Raw genomic sequence first — 22,731 nt, forward strand, 5'->3', positions numbered from 1 at the left:
AATGATGTATAGGTCATTTCAACAAAAATTTAAATTTAAAATTTGGGTCGAGTTGTTTCGTATAAACAAAAAGCACTTTTTTTAAACAATATTTTTTTCTTCTATGTGGAAATATAAATATGGATTCAGTTTTAATTTTTGAAATATTGTACATTAAACTTTTCAGTTTCTAATTTATAATTTCGGAGATAAACAATAACAGAAAAAAACAATATTTAAAAAGTTACACTATTTTTATTAAAAAAAAAATTGTAATAATTTATTTTAATATAAAAATTTTCAATGTTCTCCCGGAAATTTTTTAATATTGTGCAAACGTTTTTATAATTGGATTTTTTTTTTATAAATTTTGGCAAATTTTTCAAACAAAAAAAGGAAAATAAATTTCAAATTAAATTTGTTTTGTTTTCAAATTTTGTTTACAAAAAGCACTTATGTTCAAATAATATTTATTACTAAATTTTAGTTTATTTAGTTTACAGTCTTTAGTCAAAATATCTTTTGTTTGTGACGTTAGGATTCATCTAGTAATTTTCTATCCTAAAAATATTTTTTACAAATTTATTTAACAAATTGATTTAAAAAATATTTTTCCTTTGGTCATTTCTTAGCCTTCAATCAGCTTAGTTATCAATTTCAGCCCGTCGAACATATTTCATAATAGAATGAAATAAATATCTTCGAATAGTTACCTGTTGCACAAAATTCATAAGAAACCTCTCAGCTGCTAGTTGCCAACGAAAAAGGCTTTAAGCATTTCCCCAAACCACATGAAAGCCAAAAACTCCTACCGAAACTTCCTCAAGCACTTAGTGCCTTTCATTCCGTTAGCATTAGGAAGAGTCTACCACTTTGTCACAGCATTTAGTAGTTTAGTATTTAAAAGTAATCCAACCACATGCTGAGTCATTTGAGCTAGTGTCCAAAGGCAGCCTAAACAAGCAAAAACCACAGACTGGAACAACCGTCCTCTGTTGCAAGTACTGGCATTGTCCTGCCAGCACTATCTGCCTGAGAACATCGACGCCTGTTTTTATGCTCACTACTTCCTGCCTTTTATGCACACTTTTATCCACCTACTAATCCTTTATGTACAACAAATTAGTCGAAGAAAAGTGAAAAGGTAAAAAGCAAAAGTACCGCATATGTATATGAAAAGATTGCGGCAGCTGGAGCGGCGCAAAAATAAACTTAAGTATGTAGCAGCGTCAACGTTTGCGTGTGTGTGTGTGTGAAAATGCGTGCACACGTTTTCTTTTGATCTCAAATTCTCAGATTATGTGTTTTTTCTCTCGCTCGCTCCTTCTTCAACAATTTATTTTGTATTTGCAAATCTAGCATCTACTATTGGTGAAGCCTGCGTCGAAGCGCTGGCTTTAGTGCAAGCTTTCCGCTGCTGAATGAGCTATTGAAGTGTTGATAGAAGATACGCTTCTGTGGCTCGGCCTGCCTCTTTGCGGTTGCTGTGTGCATTATCACGATGTAGATGTAGATATTTTGGGTATACCCATTATGGAGTATGGTGCGGTGAGGGATTGTTGCTCTGAAGGAGTTAGTACTAGAGATAGTGTAGAACAAGCTACGTATATACATATGTATTGTTCTCTTTTCATGCAGAATACGCATTTTATGCGTTCTTAAAGTCGGTAGGCTTTTATTCTCATATTGAAAAAATAAATGTTAAAAAATTATTGAAAGAAAGTTTGAATCAAATCAAATAAAAAATGAAATGTTTTTAAAAAAATATATATTTTATAAATTTAGCTCAATATTTGGTCGACAAAAAAACTTCTGCGCTCTTCAGTTAGATTATATGTAAAGGGATATAAAATAGATATAATTAAAAGAGCGTAATTATAAAAGCTCTGTCCTCAGACTGGATTGATATACTAGATTATGGAACTCCATTTCATATACTTACGGAAATTATATCATTTAGTATTGTTCTGTTTCTTTGGAGGTTAAGTTTTTCTACCAGTAGAGCCGAAATTCAGCTTCTTCAAGATTATAATGTTCTGCAGGATTCCTAAACAAGCAAATGTATGTATATCGCAAATTTAGTCATACAGATTATATGATAATTGCCTTTTGTGTCTCTGTCACTCAGTTACCGTGTTTTCAAATATAAATAAAATGTTACCTGGTTATCATTTTATCCTGCAATACTTTCCTCGAAATCTCTAAAATAGTCTGTAGACGTTGCTGTATAATCTTATTGGTTCCCCCGATCTAAAATTTGAATATCTTGCTCCATAAGTTAGTAATTCGACAGGCATTTTAACTTCCTTCAATTGACGATTAACTTGCATTTTCAGGTCCTTTGCTTCCCCAAAACATTTTACCGTTATTTCTGAGGTTTGAATTAACCGATAGTGAGGTTTTCTTGAAACCAATGCTTATTTCATAAGATATATAACTATTAATTTAGAGAAATGCATAATTAAAAGAAAGAGATTTTTAGCCGCTGGGATCAGAAAGTAGAAACGTAGTTCACAATATTTGAGATTGCAGTTTTATAGGAACACAAAATGAATGAAATACCAGAGAGATGGAGAAAACTTGCATATTCAGCGGAGTTTCGAATTATGCTGGTAGTAAGAACTTGACTTAAACTTACGAACTCATACATACTTGTTCAAAAAATCACATTTGAATCTAGTTTTTCAGGCATTTTGTGAAGGAAGTTCTTATTAAAATTGCATCGTAATTCTAATAACAATAGCAGTGAAAATATACCAATATAAATAATTAAATAATACCAAAAAAAAAACACAGCTAGTCTCCCTTGAGGCCCAGGAAACCAGCCCTTTATGCTGCTGTCTATGAATGAAATTGTCAAATTGAAATAGACAAAACCATTTGGGACAATTTGAGACAACACTTGAGGCAATTACCGCTCAACAAATCGTCACGCAAAACAACAGCAGCCAGCAAGGATACCAGCAAATTGCTAGAAGTTATACGCATACTGTATGCAGTAACTAAACATAATAGAAGAAAGAGCAGCTGCTGGTCTTTGCCGCTGCGGGTTACATCCAAACATTGCTTGAACGCATTGTGCTGCATAATAACAAAAGGATATGTATGCAGTAGCTGGGAATAGAGGGACTTCTTATGTTGGACTCTACGCTTTATAGGTTATATGCTATTGTGGTGGGGAGGAGCGTTTGCTTTTAACTATAATAATGAGCGCTACGACGCAATTGCCAAAAAATAAACACTTGAGAGTTTCCGAGTTGTGCAAAGAAAACAATAAATAAAATAGAGTTAATAAAAGGTAAATAAAAGAGATAAACAAAAAAAAAAAAATGGAGTGGAAAAAATCGCAACAAAATCACAGAGAAATACGAAAATCACAAAATAAATAAAGCGGTTGCTTGCAAAGGTGGAAAAATGACAGTGCTGTGGCATAAAGGTAGCAGACTATTGTGGCATGTGTGATATAAAAGTGCTTACAGACACGATTTTAGGGCTTGAGTGCTTCAATTGTTAGGGCAGTGAGCCGTTTAAGGGTTTTCAATGGGTTTAATGGGAAACTAAGGATATGTGAATTCAAAAACCCAGAAAAAAAAATCATGAAAATAAAAAATACATGAATCGATCAATACGTTTACCACTAAATCTACCGCCACGCATGAAATAAAGGATTTAAGGCGGTACGCACAGTTGACTGCGAACACAGGACACTTAACTATGCTGTCACATGCTGGTAGGGGGCAAAACCGCAGCCATTGCGAATGCAAAAGGCAAAGAGCAAAGTAAATTAGTAGCTATAAGCACAGGAGTACAAAGATTGAAAAAGGAAGAGTACAAAAAAAACTTAAAAAAAAAAATAAAAAATAAAAAATATGGGATAAAAAAATTATGTACGTAAAATAGTCGCACGCACAGTGCCAAAGAAAAGCAAAGACCCACTGTAAGCAAAAAGCGGCAAATAAAATGTGTGCAACCACAACGCAAAAAACAGTAAATGCGTATGCTGCAAGGATAAGAGCGGACAGCAAAATCTAGCGCCTTTGTTGTGGTTTGGCAGCACCATGAAAGCAAGGATATGCGAGAACAACTACAACTGTGAAACAAGAAACGTTAACTTTGGCAGCACCAACGCTTTTAATACCCTACACAGGTGCATTTCTTATAGCATAAAATGGTGTAAAGAAATCTTTACATTGTTTTTGACCGATCATTTTGTATGGCAGCTATAAGCAATAATGGTCCGATTTGTAAAATATTTTTTGAGATTGTATTGTTGCTTTGGATCATAATCTGTACAGAATTTCGTGACGATATCTCGTATAATGAAAAATGTTTTCATACAATAAGGAGATTTTCAGCGGTCAATATATAGTTGCTATATATATGCTATAGTTGAGCGATCAGAACAATATGTTCGGAGATGATAGCATAGCTTTGGAAAATTACCTGTGCTGAGTTTCGTGAAGATATCTCGTAAAATTTAAGAAAATTCAATACCAGAACTTAATGTTGAACGCTCAGTTTGTATGGCAGCTAATTGCTATAGTAGTCCGATATCGGCGGTTGTTACAAGTGCGAAGTGAGGAGAAAAATACGTATGTCAAATTTCAGGTCAATAACTCTAAAACTGCGGAAATTGTTCGTATATATACTGACTGACAGGCGGAAAAATCTAAATCGACTTAGCTCGTTACGTTTATTTTATATAGTATAAGGTCTTATCTAATGAATTCAATGTGAAACATTCCAAAATTAGCAAATACTTACAAATGAAAAATTTATTTAAAAAAAAACATTTTCCAGTAGGGCAAATTGTGATTCTAAACCATTCTCGAACTCCCTTGAACACACACAAAAAAGTTCATCAAAATCAGTCTAGCCGTTTTGGAGGAGTTCAAGGAGTTCAGTGAGATACACACGCACACAAGAAATATATACATACATATAAACAAAAAAAGATATATGGCCACCGACCATTCCTTCAGGGTATTACAAACATATGGAGGGTATAAAAAAGTTCATTATGCTGCACAGCCTTCTGCCCAATTGTCTGCGCATGATGCAGCATTTATTCATACCCATTTGCACGCGCATTGAATGAGTTAAATGTGGCACGAAACATTTTAATTATTTTAAACGTTTAATAGCGGCAAAGAATAGCTCGAAAGACACACACATACATATATAAATAAAAACGTTATGACATGCCTATTTAATAGTGCAAACAAAAGGAGTAGAAGTTGTAAAAATGACAGGCAAGCAACTGCTGGCTGCATTTGTGACGACGAGACAAAAGTGCCAAGATAGTGTCGCATACACAATGAAGTACCCAAAACTAACACACACACACACACACAAATAGCAGCGCACATGCACATCAATCTACTACGTTGCAAACAAAGATTTAATGCTATAGTAAAAGACAAAAGCTGTTGAGTGCTAAATTTAGCTGTGTGCGTGCGTAATGAGTGAAGTCCTTTTAACAGGCGTTTGCGGCCGGAAATGAAGCACGCGAAAATACAAAGCAACTTACACACATACACAACTGAATACCACATAAAAGTAGTGGCATGAAAGCTTTGTGTATAGTTTGGGCGCGCGCCTTCGTTAAGCATAGGAAATCATATCTTCCCGTCGACATCAAAAATCATAATTACGCCATTTATTTCGCTTTAGTGCAGTGCCCTTCATGAAAACGCAATTGAAGGTTTCACCCTGCCCCGCCTTTGTTGCGCGGCCTAAACAAAGCTATGCTTTGGTACACAAACAAAGAAAATCACTATGCATTTACTTTTGAGTCTATTTGTCTACTAAAGCTTTGAAAGAGACCTTAGTTTTCACTGTGAAGTTTAGGGTTTGTATAGACGCATTGATATTCATACCTCATGGTTTCGACAAATGTATTAATTCAGCGCAAAGTTGTTAGCTAATTTAATGAGAGCTTAAATTTTGTAGTTAATTAATTAATACTCACGCACACACTTAAAAGCTCTGAAAAAAATATACTTTACACTAAAATTTCTTACCGCCAACAACCACTTTCAAGCTTTTAAGAAACTAGAAACTACAAAACAAAAAAAAAAAATAAAAAATATTAGAAACTGCGTTTGTCTGCTAAAGACTATATTTTCTTACCGCTTCTTACTTTGAAAATTTCTTCAACCGACAATATTTTTTGTAATAAGTATATAGATGTAGTATTAAGGAACAAGAGATTACATTTTTTTTACCACTAAAAGCTGTTTAGAAGCTTTGAAAAAGCTTTATAAAATTTTAAAATAAAAAATTACATTTTCTTAATAAGCTATTTAAAAGCTCTAGAAAAGCTCTTATTTTAAATTATAAGCTCTGAAAAAGCGTTTGAAAATTTTTATTTATTGTATTAGAAAACAACACACCCGATTTTTTTTTGCAATAACTTATTTTTCAGAAATGTCTTTACTTCTTTGCTCTGAAAGTACTTCAGTTATCCTATTTCCAACATCTGTTATAAGAGTTCCCCATAACTTAATTGAAGCAAGATCAGTAAACTGCATTACTTATTAGATATTATTTGGCAGTGCTGGATGATGCCTAAGTTTTTTCAAGAGAGCCTAATTTGTACTTTCCAGTGCTCCGACAGAGGCTTGGGAAAAACTTTTGATACTTAATTAGCAACTAAGGAGTATTAATCTTAACCTACCGAGCAAGGTTTTGATTTCTAATCAAACCCATGAAAAACTATGATAGGAAAATCTGAAAGCCAGGAGCAGGCTTTGATTTCTAGTAATACCTATAAAATGTAATGTAATGTAATGGTTTAACCTAAATTATGCTAAAAGCTATATAGGTCTATAATTATATCGAATAACAGGAGACCAGTAGTTTGGCTGCGTGTGAATATAATAAAACCCTTCAGTCATGTTATGAACCCTATGGTTTGCATCTGGTTAGAATCCGCACTACAACTGCGAAAGTCAACAATAAGTACCATAAAGCATTCAAAACTCAAGTTACAATGGAAATAAAGTCACATGTGTACATGTTTGGTACTCGGTGGCCTATACTCAAGAATTCTTCTAAACTGTTTTAGTGTAGTAAAATGGTGATTTACATATTAATATAATGCTTTGAGAAGCCAGATAAAACTCCTGTAATCAGATATTAACTGTAGCGGTAGAAAGCTTTCTTGCAGTAATTTCGAGGCATGCTGCCGGGTGGACAGTTCTTGGCCGAATAAAAATCTGTGTCCGTTCCGGTTACTTAGACACGACTAAAAGATCCGGTCGCTTAGAGCCGACTGGGAATTAAATGTCTAATACGATAGTTCTAAATTTCATATTTTTTTAACTGAAAAAGGCGAATAACATTTGAAAAGAAAGTGTTGCGATGATTTTATCTCAATTTCTTCCAGGCAGCTAATTCAACAGTTAGTATCTACGTCTACAATTATTGAAAGACTCACTAGATCTCTCAACCTTGTACTTTACGACCGCACAGTTGCTAACATCTCACATTCCCGCACTAAGCTCAACTGAGACTCAAAGTATCTAGCAGCGACACCCAAACCAGTCTTAGCATGAAGCACGGTATTAATATTTTATCTTGCTGAAGTTGTTTAAGACAGTCGACGACTTTTTGATTACTTACTGGCTTGATTCCTCCTTTTCCATAGTAGAATTTACAGCTTTCGTAGCTTTTCATTTGACTAACCACTGTACTGAGATTTCAGCTAAATAGTATTATAAAAATAATATTATTTCTGGATAAATTATCGCTTCAGCTTTAACAAATGCGTAGGAAATTCTTGGAATCTTCGTGACACTTGATCGCTTTGCAGTGCTGCCGTTGTAAACTCATATACAAGTACAATTTAAAATTTAATTTCCATAGCGGGTTTCGTGGAAATACAACAAACTTAAGGGTTGACCACAATATCCTTTTATTAACCACATCAAGAGTGCGCGAAATGCTTCATTATAAACAGGAAATTATGTCACCCAGTGGTGAGCGTGAACAGGAGCAAATAACAATATGTATAAATTATGCTCGACCGCCACCAAAATGCCAACACCCTTGGAGATAGAGCCACATGAGCCTGTGTGTATGTATATGTATGGATATGTATATGTATGTACGATAGCAATATGAATATGATTTTGCAGATTATATAAGCTTATATGCATATATATATTATGAAGACATATGTATTTAATATTTTATATATACATATACCTATAAGTATGAAATTAATTCAAGATGCGTGACAGTTGACGTATAGAAATCCTTCACAACGCTTCAACTACCGTTACAATACACACATATATACACACAAATATACCTTGAAGTTTGCTGTCAGGTCTTCGAAGTGTAGAAAATTGAATTCAGCCCTCGCAAGCAGCTCAGTTCTTTCCAGGAAATACGCACAACATAACGCTCGAAGACATAATAATTCCGTCGCCTTCAAAAAAGATGAAAATGTATGCCCTAAAAAATGGGGGAAATTAAAAAATGAAAATGAAAGTGAAGCGAATGTGATTCGCTGCGGAACTAAATGCTGAATTATGGCAAATGGTTGAACAAACAGAGCGAAGTCGAAAATTAAAAGAGACGCAACTGTCATCTTAAAGTGACAGCTGCTGGGCGGAAAGTGTATATTATTATTTGTGGGTCTACCGTGTATTTGAGGCAGAAAGGTGGGGTTGTGCTGAGATGTCACGCTGTAATGCTATTATATTTAATTTCATAAAAGAAAAGTAAGTTATTGATGTATGTTTATTTGAGAGGAAAGAACGGAGAGTGAAAGTTACTGTTTGACCAGGTGCAAAGCGGATGTTGTTTGCGAGAAGTTTGCTGTGGCTGGGTAGTACGCTTAAGGGTAAACTGGGTAGTAAAAAATAATAAAAATATTTAGTTAGGTGCTCGAGAGTGTGAGAAGCTGAGTAACGTGTGGAAATATTTTTTTTTAATTTTGAAAAAAATCATAAAATTTAAATAGTATGAAAAATAATTAAATAAAATAATAAAAATAATAAAATAATAATAATAATTAAAATTAACCCAAAAAATAATTAATTACTACATAAATAATAATTACATGCTCATTATTGCCATACAAGTAATCATTACACGCGCATTTTCGTACTTACACCACAGCAATTTAACCATTTTAACGTTTTCTACATATTTCTTCACTTGCAGTACCGGCCGTGGGAAATTTCACAGATGAGTCTGAGCAACGTGCCACGCTGCCACAGGATACACGCGAATATCCATTACAAAGTAATGACTATCATCATGGCCAGAAGAACGGCCTGGGCAAGATGGGCACCATGAATGGCGGCGGCGGCAGCGGCATGAATGATGGCAGCATGGGTGCAGCGGCGGGCGCTGGCCTCGGCTACAACAATGGACCGCAATGTAAGTGACACTGGAATTATAAAAACAACAAGTAGTGGGCGAGAAAAGTGTAAAAATTAGCAGCAGGCAGTTACAGTAGTTAATGATAAAATAAAGTACAAATAAGGAGGGAGGGGGGTAGGTGGAGTGAAATAAAAGATAAAATAAAAAAAAAACAAGGTGCAGTTAGTTGCCAGAGTTAAAAAGCATTTTCATATAACAATTAAGTGCGCGCTTGGCAAATAATTGAAAACATTATTTTCCCTTTAAATATTTATCTTTAATTTAATGACATGAAAGGGTGGCGCAAATTGCAAACGAATACATGCAAACAGACATATGTATATGTATATGAATATATATTCATATAAACTCTCCACATTATACGTATATTCTATATATTTGCCTGCATATTTCCCGCCAACTCCGCAAGCACCTAGCTGCTGCCTTCATTTACTACACATATATATACATACATAAATACATGTATATACATATATTTCTACTTATACATATATCTAAATTGTGTATCCTTTCATTTATTTGCCACAGTAATTGCCCCACGTCCCATCGATCAGGAACCATCGGAGAAATTCTCAATTGGTATTGTTATTGTTATTCTAACGGTGATAATTATTTTCCTCGTTGGCGCCATATTCTGCATTGTGACGCGTACGAAGCGTGCACGCGGCAGCAATGTCCTGGACGCATTCCAATATAGCTTCAATCCGAATACGCTGGGCGGCAATGTGGATAAACATCGACCCAATGGCGGTGGCATTAAGGTAAGTGCTATGCACAGTGCTCACGTATGCACATTTATACATATACTCGTATGCACACTATTAACATGCGTGTACTCCGTATACATATATGTACATGTATATAGTATAAATCTATGAATATATTCGTATATGTGGCTCAATAGTTTTATTGAAGCTCTGTTGACTTAGCTGGCGTTGGTTCTATAGTGTTTGCTTCATAGAAATGCGGTCATTTCATTTAATTTAGTTGAACGGAATTATTTAATTTAATAAAATTTAAATTAAATTGATTAAATTAGACTAAGTCAGAATAAATAAGAATCGAAAATTTAGCGTAATAATTAATCCGTTACTAATTTAAATTAAATAAGTTATTATTAAAGTAATAGCATTACTAAATTAAATTAAAATACTGAGTTGATTTAGTTCTCAATAAATTTAATTGGCATAAAAAATCACGTCAAAATGCAAGAATTAATAACAATTTAATTGAACTTGCTTAAACTGAATTTGGCCACATAAATTTTTTTAATCAAACTAATATTAAATAAATTTAATTGCATTAATTTGACATAGAAGAAAATGAAATAAATTAACCAACCAATGAAATTTAGTTGATATGGAATTAAATTGAATTAAATTTAATATGAATTAATTAAACTAAAGTTAAATTGAATTCGCTTGATAAAATTTTTGTAATTTTAATTAATTTGTCATAAATTTAACGCCGTTAATTTTAAGAATATTTATTAAATTATTAATTTGACTTAGAAAAAATTTAAAAAATCAAAAAATAAATTAAATTAATTTTACATGAAATTAGATCGAACTAAATTTAATATGATGGATTTAAACTAAAATTATATTGAATTAATTCAAACTGAAGTCGCCTAATTAGATTTTTGAAGAATATTTATTAATATTTAATTTGACTTAGAAAAAATTTAAAAAATTAGCAAATAAATTAAATTATTTTACATGAATTTAAATTGAATTCAATTTAATATGACTCAATTATACTAAATTAAAGTAAACCCACTTACGTTAAGTTAAATTTATTTAATTAAATTAGTAAAACAATTGAAAATAAATTTAAGCTAAAAAAAAAAATTTTAATTAACTGAAATGGCTTAGATTTAAACAAATTATAACCATTCAAAACGACGTAAAAACATTAACTAAATTCAATTAATTAATTTAATTTTTAATTAAAGTTAATTTAATTAATTCTAATTAACTTAATTTACATTAATTAAATTAGTTACTTTAAATAATTGCAGTTAATTAATTAAACTAAATTAAGTGGTAGGGAATTTAATTGTTTTAAGTTAAATAAAATTAATTATATAAAACAAAATCTTAATTAAACCGAATACATTTAAATTAAAGTTACTGTAAGTATGTTAATTAAAATCAGTCGAATTGCATTTCATAATTTGATTAGACTTAAATGATGTGGCTTAGATTTAAGCAAATTAAAACAGCCAAAATATATTTAATTTAATAAATTTATGAAAATTAGATTGCATTAAAACAATGTACAAATTAAGTTTGACTGAATTAAGCTAAATAATTGTTTTTCAATTAAAATAAAATTTGAGCGCACTAAGAAATTTAACCACAATTAATTGAAGTTTTAATTACATTGAAATAGTTTCAAATGAAAAAATTAAATTTAGTTGACTTAAATACAATGAAGTTACTTCTAATTGAATTAAATCCAAATAAACAAATTAAATGAAATAATCTAAATGAAAAGAAATAACACCTTATATAAGTAATTTACTTTAATTTAAATTAATTATTGAGATTAAAGCCAACTAAAAATATAAAAACAATAACAAATAAATTTAATTGAGTTGAATTAGCTAATTAATTTACAAAAAATTTTGTTGAAAAAAATTTAATTAAAGTAAATTAAACTACTTTAATTAAAATACATTTTAAGAAGTAAATCAACTAAATTAAGTTATATGAGTTTTATTACAAATTTTTAATTAAGTTAAACCTAATTTTGTAAATATGAAATAAATTAATATAAATTAGTAATTTAGTTAAGTTAAATCAGACAGATATCTTTTTCACCCTTTTTTTCTGCAACAAATCTTAATATGGCTATTTACTGTTTTATATTCTTTTATATTCTCATTTTATTATTTAGCTTTTAACTATAAATTTTTTTTTAACTTAAATATCTCAGAAGTTCTATGAACAACTTTTTTATTTGACGTGATATGCTCACCAAATTTGGTTATGATTATTGCCTAACACAGTGCTACAATCTATGAGCATAACATTTAAATCGGAACAATATAGTTAATAACTGACATACAAAACGACCGTACCAAATCAAGAAAAATATCTTTTTATACCATTTTAAGCTAAAAAAATTCATCTGTGTAGGTTATTATAGCTTCTTTGCAACCAAAGATAACGTTTTTAGTTATTTTAAGTCAACTGTTTCCATTTACATACATTAAATTTTACTTTGTTCCATTTAATTTCATAGAGTTTCTTGTATTATTGTATCTACGCTGTACTTCATACGGTTTCCTGTCCCATTTTAATTCCATTTTCTATTTTCTTTATTACTACTCTTGTTGCTCTAGTTATTAAGTTGCGCTTTTAGTTGTGAACACTCGTGGTGGATCGTATATGACCAGCGGTTTCTACCCTCACAGAGTTTAGCGCTTCGCTGCAAAGCGTATACTTTACTTTAATGCATTTTAGTGGCTTTATAGCGGTAATTTTTTTCTTTCCTTATGCTCCACGTTGCACTACTTAAGTTAAGTTCGCAGGATTAAGCACTGCATTAGCTTCAACGTCCAAAGTTAGCTAATGACAATGTTGTAGAAGTGAAAAATTACAACAAAAAAGTGTGTAATGTTAGTGCAACGTTTGAGAATTTTTATGACGAATAGAAATTGTTGGAGAGATTAGCTGCTGGCGCATTGATTGACTGCATTCTTGTGCTAATTCTGAAATGAAAATGTTCTTTTCATTAAAACTGTTGGAATGCTAAATTAATTACGTGAAGTAAACTCAAGTGGGAGAGAGGGAGAGGTTAGTTTAGATTATGTGAAAAGGTCGATCGGAAATCAATTTAATAGCTACAAACCCCTGTATATCGTGCTACCATAATGCTCTTAGTTTTGTTCGAAAAGAATCACAAAAATCGATAAAGCGCTTTGCGAGTACCACAAATTTGTTGAGGCGAGAGTTATCAATTCTGGTTACTTCGCAAGTTTATAGAACTGAAAAATTGCTTCAACCTTGGGTGACTTATAGTAAATAGAGCGCAATATTCTTGAGAGCCATCAAAGTTTCTGATATAAAAGATTTTTTTATTTTTTGTCAAATACATCTTTTCAGCTATTTTTTACGTACTTTATATAGTAGATCTCTACACTTCAATTCAGTCTTAAGTTCCTCAAAAATATTCAGCCATTAATTTATAAAACAATTTTCATTACTAACCTTACTAATATCAACTTTCTTATTTTCTTTCTTCTTCTATATAGGGCAGCGTCGATGATAATGACTCGATTGGCAAGAATAGTCTCTATCATGAACCTTTCAATGTGAATATGTATACCAGCGGCGTTAACGGATACGCGGCCGTAAATGATTTACAATGCAATATGACGCCCGACTATACAGGTATGTACAGCTAATACAAACAATTCTATAAAATTTCTAGCACATAAACAGTACAGCAACTACAAATGCAGTAAAGTATAGCATAAAGTAAAAGGCAAAAGTACAGTGTAAACAGCAGGAAAATCGTAGAACCGCAGGCACCACAATTGGGTTGCTTGGTCGGTTACTTTGGTGGAGTAATAAGTGGTCAAAACAAGTGATGGGGGCATTTCGAAATGTTAGTGCTGACACATTTCGAAAAAGGGTGGAAATATTGAAAGTAAAGTGTGGAGTAAAGTGCGGCAAATAATTAAATGGAAATGGTAAAGGAAGGTATGGTGAGTTATGGAAGGCCGAAGTAGCAGTAATGGCAGTAATTCCAGCACGCTTCAGCTGGAGAAGCCACAAAGTGCGTTAATAAGGTGTTGGGTGAGCATATGTAATGAATATGTGGGTACATAACTACAAAGAAATATATAAAAGGCATATGTACAACTTTGGCACTTGGGTCTAGACATTTAGAGGGTAATTTGTAGTGCTAGGGTTGCCATCAAACAGTATTAAAAATAATTTTAATATTTTAAATGCGGTAAAATATAAACCTTTTAAAGTTTTAAGAAATCTTTATTAACTTTATGATATTATCTTAAACCTCATAATCTATAAAAAATAACCGCTGACGGTTAGAAACTAATTGACAACCCTTTCTGAAAACCCATTTCAAATAACTTATCATAAAAATATTATTTTTTTTAACAATTTCGAAAACTATTAACCATGGAAATTAAAATTTTTACAGAAAAAGTTCAGAATTTTTACTTACATACATAAAATCTCATATTCTCTAAAAATTATTATTTAAAAATATCCGCTGACATCCAAAAACTGATTTGGTCACTCACTTCCAAAGTTCTTAATTTCCGATAAAATCCTTTAAAAAAATCGTGTTTAACAATTTGGATGATTATCGACTTATTATTTTTTAACAATTATCGATTGAAATTTGCGAGCGTCGAGAGTAGTCAAATAATGGTTTTCAAACTCTCTCCAAGTAAATGAGCTCTAAAACCACTCCTGTAAATACAGTGTCTATGTTATAAGCCATAATGCATATTAAATTGATAAGGAACCATGTATAAATAAGGTTGATGGACTGATCTCCTTGACAAAGCTCTAAAACAAAACCCCAAAAGACCGCTGAAATTTTGTTCTATGTTTATCGAAGGAGTGTTTTCAGCCTATCTTTGAATCCATATATCCGAAAACAGATTACATTTCCTCCGTAGCTTCCTGGAGTTCATAAGAATGCTTGGCTCTTGTGAAAAAGTGTGGTAGAAGGGAGACATAATAGGTCTTAGGTCTCAGTGCAAGCCACGATTCGTTTCAATTAATCACTCTTTTACTCAAGAGTAAATTAATAAGAAGAGAACTCCAGAGGTATATTTTTATACTCCATAAATTTATCTTAAGTAGAAGGGAGAAAAAGTAACCTATTCATATATTATATATAAAAACATCCATCTGGAGTTATCATTCATACTTCTGCTAGTGAAAATTTTAAACTCGGAATTATGTCTCTTATACTCAAGAAAAAAAAATTATAGAGAATACTAAAACTCCTCTGAAGTTCGCTTTCATACTACATAGAAAATTTCTGATGTTGAAGATTTTGAACTCTTAATCTCAAGAAAAAAATATGAAGAATACTAAAACTCCTCTGGAGTTCTATTTCATACTTCTATTGGCAGTTTATGATGTTGGAAATTTTGAAATCACAATGAGTTTTAAGCTCAGAAGTGCTTCCTATATTATTCATAGTTTTAGAGGATTAGCGGTTATTACTTGTTCTATCACTTTTGCTAGGGTCTTTTCATATGAGCTCTTTTCCATACATACTCTCGAAAGTAAGAAAGCGCTGCTGGAACAGACCTTGTCTTAGAATGTCAGAGTGTGGTCCACAGTTTCTCTGTATTTCCCAACACATTGGCAACTCTTCCTTTCTAATAGTAGCAGTTAAAGTCGGAAGGGTTCCATATAAATAAAAGTATGCTTGCATATGTTTTATGTACGGAAATTGCCTTTAAGACATTGCAGATTACTTAAAGGCAAATGAATAAGTAGAAAATTTTCCCCACCACTGCGCCCTTACCTTGTCGTGTATTTACTTAATTTGCAGACTATTTACTCATCTACATTTTGTGCTCATTTCAACCTTCACAAACACTATCATTCAATTTACTTTACCTTTCTTCGCACTTTCAATAAACTCATGCCACCGTGCGTCTTTATTTTCCAGATGTACCCGAAGGCGGCTATGCCGTGCCACACATGCAGGATTATATGCCCGCCACAAAGATGTCTATGGCCGGCGGCGGTGTTGTCGGCGGTTATGTGAATGTGCGACGCACACCACCACCGCCGTTGAGCGCAATATTCCCCCGACCACCGTCCGTGCCGCCGCCACCGATGGAGAAGTACTACGCCACCACAGCGATATTCAAGCCAATCAAAGGACCCTCAGGCGGCAGCAACTGCGGCACAGTAGGCAGCAATAGTGGCGGTGGCAGCAGCACACACAAATCCGGCAGCAGTGTGGGAAAGTGTGGCAGCAATAGTGGCATCAGCAGCAGTAGTGAACACAATAACTACGATGACGGTATGGGCACCATGAATTCACAATCGACAGCGCCGATGTTAAATGCCTACAATGGTGGCGGCGGCGGCGGCGGCGGCGGTAATGGTGGAGTAGGTGTTGGCATTGACTCAATGCAATTTCAGCGCGCTAGAACCTACAACTTCCGCAGTTATCCAGACAATCTTTAGTTTGAAACATTGACGTTGCGCGGCGGTGTGAATGGCGAGGGCGACAGCGGCAGCAGCAGTGGCGGCGGTGGAGTGAATGTTGACAGTGTTGACGTTGATGCTGAGGTCGGTGGTATTAATGGTGGTGTGGGCATGTTGAATGCGGGTAACCGTTTGGAATGCGTGAGCGGTAGTATTGGTGGTGGTGGTCAGAAATATATGCGTACGGGTTTGATCAGCACAATGCCGAAGAAACAACAGTTGCAGCAGCAACAAAAGCAACAACAACACCTTGGCATCGGCGGCACGATGTTGGCAACAACGAAGCCCAAGTACAGCTTAACGCTGCTGAATGTGAAAAATCACCAACACAACAACAATAATAGCAGCAATATTAATAATAATAACAACAACAACCACAACGGTAGCATGGGTAGCACTGTTGGCAACTGTCAGTTGCATCCGCACCGCAAATCACCACATCCGCATCTACAGCCGCAATACGCTTACTACCAACAGCAACAACAACAACAACAGCAGTTGTTGCAAAATCAGCACTTACCACAAAGCAAACGCGAACAGCAGCGGCAACAATTGTCACAATCATACTATCACCCGCCACCGCCGCCACGTCATCAGTTACGTGTTTTGCGGCTATCGTCGGCACCCACGGGCGCGCCTGAAGTCACAACATCAACAAACCCACCGGCAAATGCTGCAACACGACGTGGCGATGGCGTCGCTTCTGCTAGTGCAGGTGGTGTTGGTGATAGAAGTAGCGGTGAATTCACATCACGCAACTCTACACACTTGGAGCAATCGCTGGCGCTGACACACACCACGCCTACTGCTGCAACAACAACACCAAATACAAATGATTGTAATAAACATTTAGTTGGCACAAACACAGTGGCGTGTGATGATAATAGTAGTGATGATGCATCGGCAACACCGGTAACAGATGCAGCTGCCGCAGCACTAACAACAAAAACAGTTACTACAACAACAACAAAGCCAATCGGCGAAACACCGATCGCGGGCGCAATGTCAAATGTTTTACATGGCGGAAAAGAGCAACAACAACAACAACAACAACAACAATTATTACAATTACAACAACAAAAAGCAAATAGGCTGTGGTATCATTGATGAAAAACCAATAGATTTGAGGTAAGTTACCTACATACATACGTACATATATGTTAGTTGAGTTATGGAGTTAGTACCAAATAACTTTTGATTATTTTATAGGTTATGTAATTTATAAGAATACGCAAATTTTGTTATTTTTAAATTGTTTTCTTAGTTTTGCAAATTTTCCACGAGCCAGTTTGCGTTGGCATGAAGAATATCACAGATTCCTGCAACATTTAATGCAAAACCATCTTCTAAAATTTTTCCTGAAACTGGACTAATTTTATTAAAGAAATTTCATATTTTTTAAATTTATCAGAACTAAACTTAAAAATACTTAAAATCCTGAAATCACGGTCCTACATAAAATAAGAAAACGTTTTTTAAAAGATTCTATGGGGAGTGAGGTACAAAATTTTATTCGAAATGTTAATTTTTCATTTCCGTCATTGATCAATAGCATTGCTTCTATTGGTGTTGACGACGCTGCTCGAATCAAATATTTTTAAGACTTTTCAAATTTCGATGATGTACTCCACAGACCATGTTTTCCAACTCTAACTACAAATTATAGTTCAATGGAATCAAATCTGTACTTCCAAATGGGCTGTTATCTCCAGCAATAAAACCAGGATGATCCAATGATCTCTATCGAAGAGAGTATTGCTTAATTACTTTATAAAGAATTCTAAAATATCCGAATGGTAAATTTTTGCCCCTTTTATTCAAAAATGAAGAGGTACAACGAGTTTGCAGGTGACTTTCCACAAAACCATTACAGCAGTTGTTTGATGATCACTTTGAACGTATGGAACAATATTTTTCGGGTCTTTGAAAGTTTTTGCGTACATTTTGTAATTGTCTCACTAAAAACATCAACAGTGAAAGTTTTTTTCTGTAAAGAAGATAATTTCATGGTCGCTGACCGCGTGCCAACTTAGAAATGCATCTGTTGAGCCTAATTTGCGTCAAACGCGTTGTCACACCATTTTACTAGTTTATCGATGGCAGGCTTTTAGGTGGAGATCATCTAGAAGAGGTCGGCACATTGTTCGGGTCGATATATCAATTTCTCTACACATCATTTTATGGTTTCTAAGAGAATTTTTGTGGATGTGTCCTCTTTTTTTTTTTTTTTTGATTTTTATGGCTGTCATCTTAATATTATTGGAAACCTAAAACACTATGTCCTACCCATCTTGTAAATTGATTTTCAAATTCAAAAACGTTCTTCTGAAATATTTTGCTCATGATATCTATTAAAAAACATGCGGTACATTCCGACAACTCTTATAGACACTATAAATGTCGCAATGGAAGTAATCTTATAAGTGATCTAGCCTAAAATCAGTAACCTTGGCTGTAACTCACTCACTAAAGCTACCTTTAATCTCCTTCTATACCTGAAATTTGCATACATCTTAAGAATTTAAACGATTTATTTTCTTATCTCTCTGTTTTCAGCGCTTATCTCTCTTTCTAAGCAAAGGCAGCAGATTGAAAGCAATACGCCAGTGAATTCTACGATTAGTACATAGCACACATAGACAGTTCTTTTGAAACATCACATACCATAGATCAAAAAAGGCGGCAGTGAAGGCAAAGGATACGCAGGAAAAATAGCTACAAAAGCAAAAAATGTAAGTTATAAACCGAAACGGAGAGAAAACTTGAAGACACCGACGAAAAAAACAAAAAAAAAAAAAACTAAACGAACTGCAGCAACAAAAAAGTACGTAAAACAAAAAAGCAACATATAATGAAAATGCGTGCGAAAAGCGGAAAAGCAAACTCTGTAGAGAACAAACGCCTACTGAACAAAAAAGAAACCCAAACCCAAAACAACATACACAAGCAAATATTTAGCGTAGCTCACAACTGTTAGAAACCAAAAATCAACAGAAAGAAAAAAATATCACGAAAACGAAAAAGTACGCTTAGAAGCGTAAAAGTGAATTAAAACTGAAATGCCAACGAAATTGAAGAATTACGCCTAGAAAGTAGCCAGCAAAGCAAATAAGTAAGTGATGCACCGAGAGAAATTGCAAAAGCAATCACAAAAGTGCATGAGGACATGAGCATGTAGCGAAAGCTGTACGAAAACGAAATGGCAAACAAAAAATTTACTTGTAAATATTTAGTAGCAAACAGAGTCGTGAGTAATTTGTAGATTAAAAAAAAGAAGAAGAAAATATTTGAAAATATAATGTAAAATGAAAATATTAGCAATATTTGAACGACTCGCTCGCTTTTTTGTTGCATACTTTTTGTTACAAACTGATTTTGTTTTAGCTAAATTTTAATGAGCATAAGATACTACCGAATTTAAGAGCAGTAAATGAGTAAAACAATGTTAATGATAAATAATTAATGCAAATAAACACTAAAGTAAAAGTATTTAAGATGCAGTAATTGAAAAAATAAAAGCAAAAACTGAAAACCAAGTGATTTAGCGCACTCAAACACTATTACAGGTAAGATTTTAGATAATACTATACACCGAACGGCATACATAAAGAAATATACGCATATACACTAAAGCGCGAAATAAAAGCAGCAATGTTGAAAATTAATAGAAAAGGCATTAAAAGAAATTTTAAACGATTGAAACTGAAAATTGTAATTGTAAAATCCCAAAAAAACAAAAAATATTAAAAATGAATAAAAATATTTTCAAACAACAAGAAATTACCTACACCACGACAACAAAGTATTCAAACCTTTTCAAGAACTGGGAACCGACTTAAACCCGAAATTATTATTGAAATTGTACGCATTGATATACATAGCTTTGCCTTGCTCAAACTCATTTCCATTTACTTAAGTATGTATGTTTACAAAAATTGGCAACTCTACACATCTGCTTACGTACCAGATATAACCAGTATTTATGCAATACTGTAAATTTCTGTCGAATTTTGCAATTCTGTTCAAAAATTGCATTTTTGTTCAAAATGGAAATGGTTCTTATGGAAGAAAAATTTTACCAACAATTCCTGAACTAAATTTTTTTTTTTTAATTCAAATACCATTAACAAATGTTCCTAACCTCATTTCTATTATTTGCAATGGATATTGGGATTTGAGAAACATTTTCGTTTTGATGCAAAAAAAAATATATATATACATATATACATTTTCACAACTTTTTAAAAAATTTTCCGAAATTCATTATTGTGAAATAACATAACGGTGTTCGAAAACAAAAAAAAAAATTCACCCGTTTAAGTTTTTCGAAATTCAGTGTTCTGAAACAACGGTGCCAATATAAAATTAAGTTTTGAATAACAAATAAAATTTTAAGGGCTTCAAATTTCTCAGAAATTTTGAAACAGCGGTGTTGGAAAACAATAAAAAGTTTCTAAAAAGTTTCCACCATTTCAAGAGTTTCTGAAATTCAGTATTCCGAAACAAACAGTGTTCGAAGAGTATACGGAATTACGTTTTGAATTGAAAACAAAGTTTGAAATATTTCCAAAATGTTTCAGGGCTTCAAAGTTTTTCGAAATTTATTCTTATAAAGTTCTAAATATTTTATTGCAATTGAAAATTGTGTTTTGCGTATCCGTTTGTCTATTAATTAAAAATGAAATATTCCCAATTTTTTAAAATACTTAAGAATTTTGTTCTTGGAAATTAACTGAAAATTGTTTACTCCTTTTAAAATATCTACAAATTTCTAATTTCTTTAAAATTTTTAAGACAGTTATCATATTTTTTGCTTAAAACTTAAAATCGAAAACTTTTAAACTCTCCAAAAAAAGTCTCTAAATGTGTTTAACATTTTCATCAAGCTTAACATAAAGCTCCGATACAAAAAATTAAAAAAAAAGATTTCAAATTTTCAAATATACCTATGAACTTTGTTTGAACTTAAGACTAACTGCTCATTTCAAAATTTCTACCAAATTTTAATGTTTCTGAAGTTTTTAGAGCTTCAATCTCAACTTTTGCTGAAAAAAATCACAAGTGATGAAACTCTCCAAAAAAGTTTTTTAATATGATTAACAAAATATAAAGTTATACTGTATTTGAAACTAGAAACAAAAATTTCGAAACTCTTCACAGAAAGACTCCAATTCAAAACTGTTTACAAAGAGCTGTAAAATAAATAACTAGTTTCTCTAAATTATATAGTATTCAAAATTGCAGTCGCAAGTTTTGAAACTCTCAGAATGGTTGGTAAATATTTTTAAACTGTACAAAATAATTTTTCAAAATTTCCAAAAACCATTTTAGCAAATTCTTTTAAAAAATTTCAGATTTACTTGCAAATTTGTTTTTAAACCTTAAATTTCGCAGAAAAGTCTAGAAAAATTTTGTTTGTTGAAAAACGTTTTCGAAAACCGTACATTATTTACCAGAAAATTACATGTTATTATGGGCAAAGATTTTTCTATTTACGGTTCCAATAAAATGCGTACACAGTGAATATATTAAAGCATTCCCAACCTCTAAACCTGATCAGTTGTGCGAAATAAAAAATCACATTAAAATATTCAAAATCGTTCGTTGAAAAAGATTATACGCGAAAATTAGTAGATAAGGTTGTACATTTCCTGTATTTACAAATCACTTTTTATATAAAACGATCTCTTGCACTGTATATAGACCTAACATATATACATAGATTTGTACATCTGACTACACTGAAGAAAATTAGCACTTACAAACTACTAGAAAACGCATGCTAAACTGTCTGAAAATACCTTTGAGAGTGTCCTTGCTGCATTAGAGCCCCTTAACGTACATACATACATATAATCTATATATAACTTTACAGAACTTTCAAAACAAGAAAAGACTAAAAAATTCGAACGCACTGAGAAAAATTGCAACATTTCCTTTCCGAATACCTTTGACACACATTGTAAATAATTAAAGAACAAGCGCCGTAAATTAAAGATAAGAGAATAAGACGCTTCAGCTATTGTTAGAAACGAGAAAACAATTATGAAGCATACAGTGCGTACGAAAAGTACCCAGGTTATGTTTTCATCAATGGTTTGTGATTAAAAGATTATAAAACAAAAATTAA

General features: G+C 32.8%; 2 protein-coding genes across 2 annotated transcripts in view; both read left to right on the forward strand.

Moving 5' to 3' along the window:
* Positions 1–16,490, forward strand: part of LOC108977474 — a gene marked incomplete at its 3' end in the record, with an annotated part of 158,984 nt that extends 142,494 nt beyond the window's left edge. Inside the window, 4 exon segments of the mRNA XM_018947170.1 lie at positions 9,157–9,375; positions 9,907–10,139; positions 13,640–13,778; positions 16,054–16,490. Of these exon segments, the coding sequence (XP_018802715.1) occupies positions 9,157–9,375; positions 9,907–10,139; positions 13,640–13,778; positions 16,054–16,490 (1,028 nt within the window).
* Positions 16,491–16,575: 85 nt separating this feature from the next.
* On the forward strand, positions 16,576–19,425 carry LOC108977475 (homeobox protein 5-like). The gene is made up of 2 exons (XM_018947172.1): positions 16,576–17,729; positions 19,158–19,425. Exon 1 carries the CDS (start codon positions 16,713–16,715, stop codon positions 17,706–17,708), a length of 996 nt encoding a protein of 331 aa, XP_018802717.1. The 5' UTR covers positions 16,576–16,712; the 3' UTR covers positions 17,709–17,729; positions 19,158–19,425.
* Positions 19,426–22,731: the final 3,306 nt, after the last annotated feature.

This window comes from Bactrocera latifrons, unplaced genomic scaffold (genome assembly GCF_001853355.1).
Source record: "Bactrocera latifrons isolate USDA-ARS-PBARC rearing strain unplaced genomic scaffold, ASM185335v1 scaffold_9, whole genome shotgun sequence".
Classification (NCBI taxonomy): domain Eukaryota; kingdom Metazoa; phylum Arthropoda; class Insecta; order Diptera; family Tephritidae; genus Bactrocera; species Bactrocera latifrons.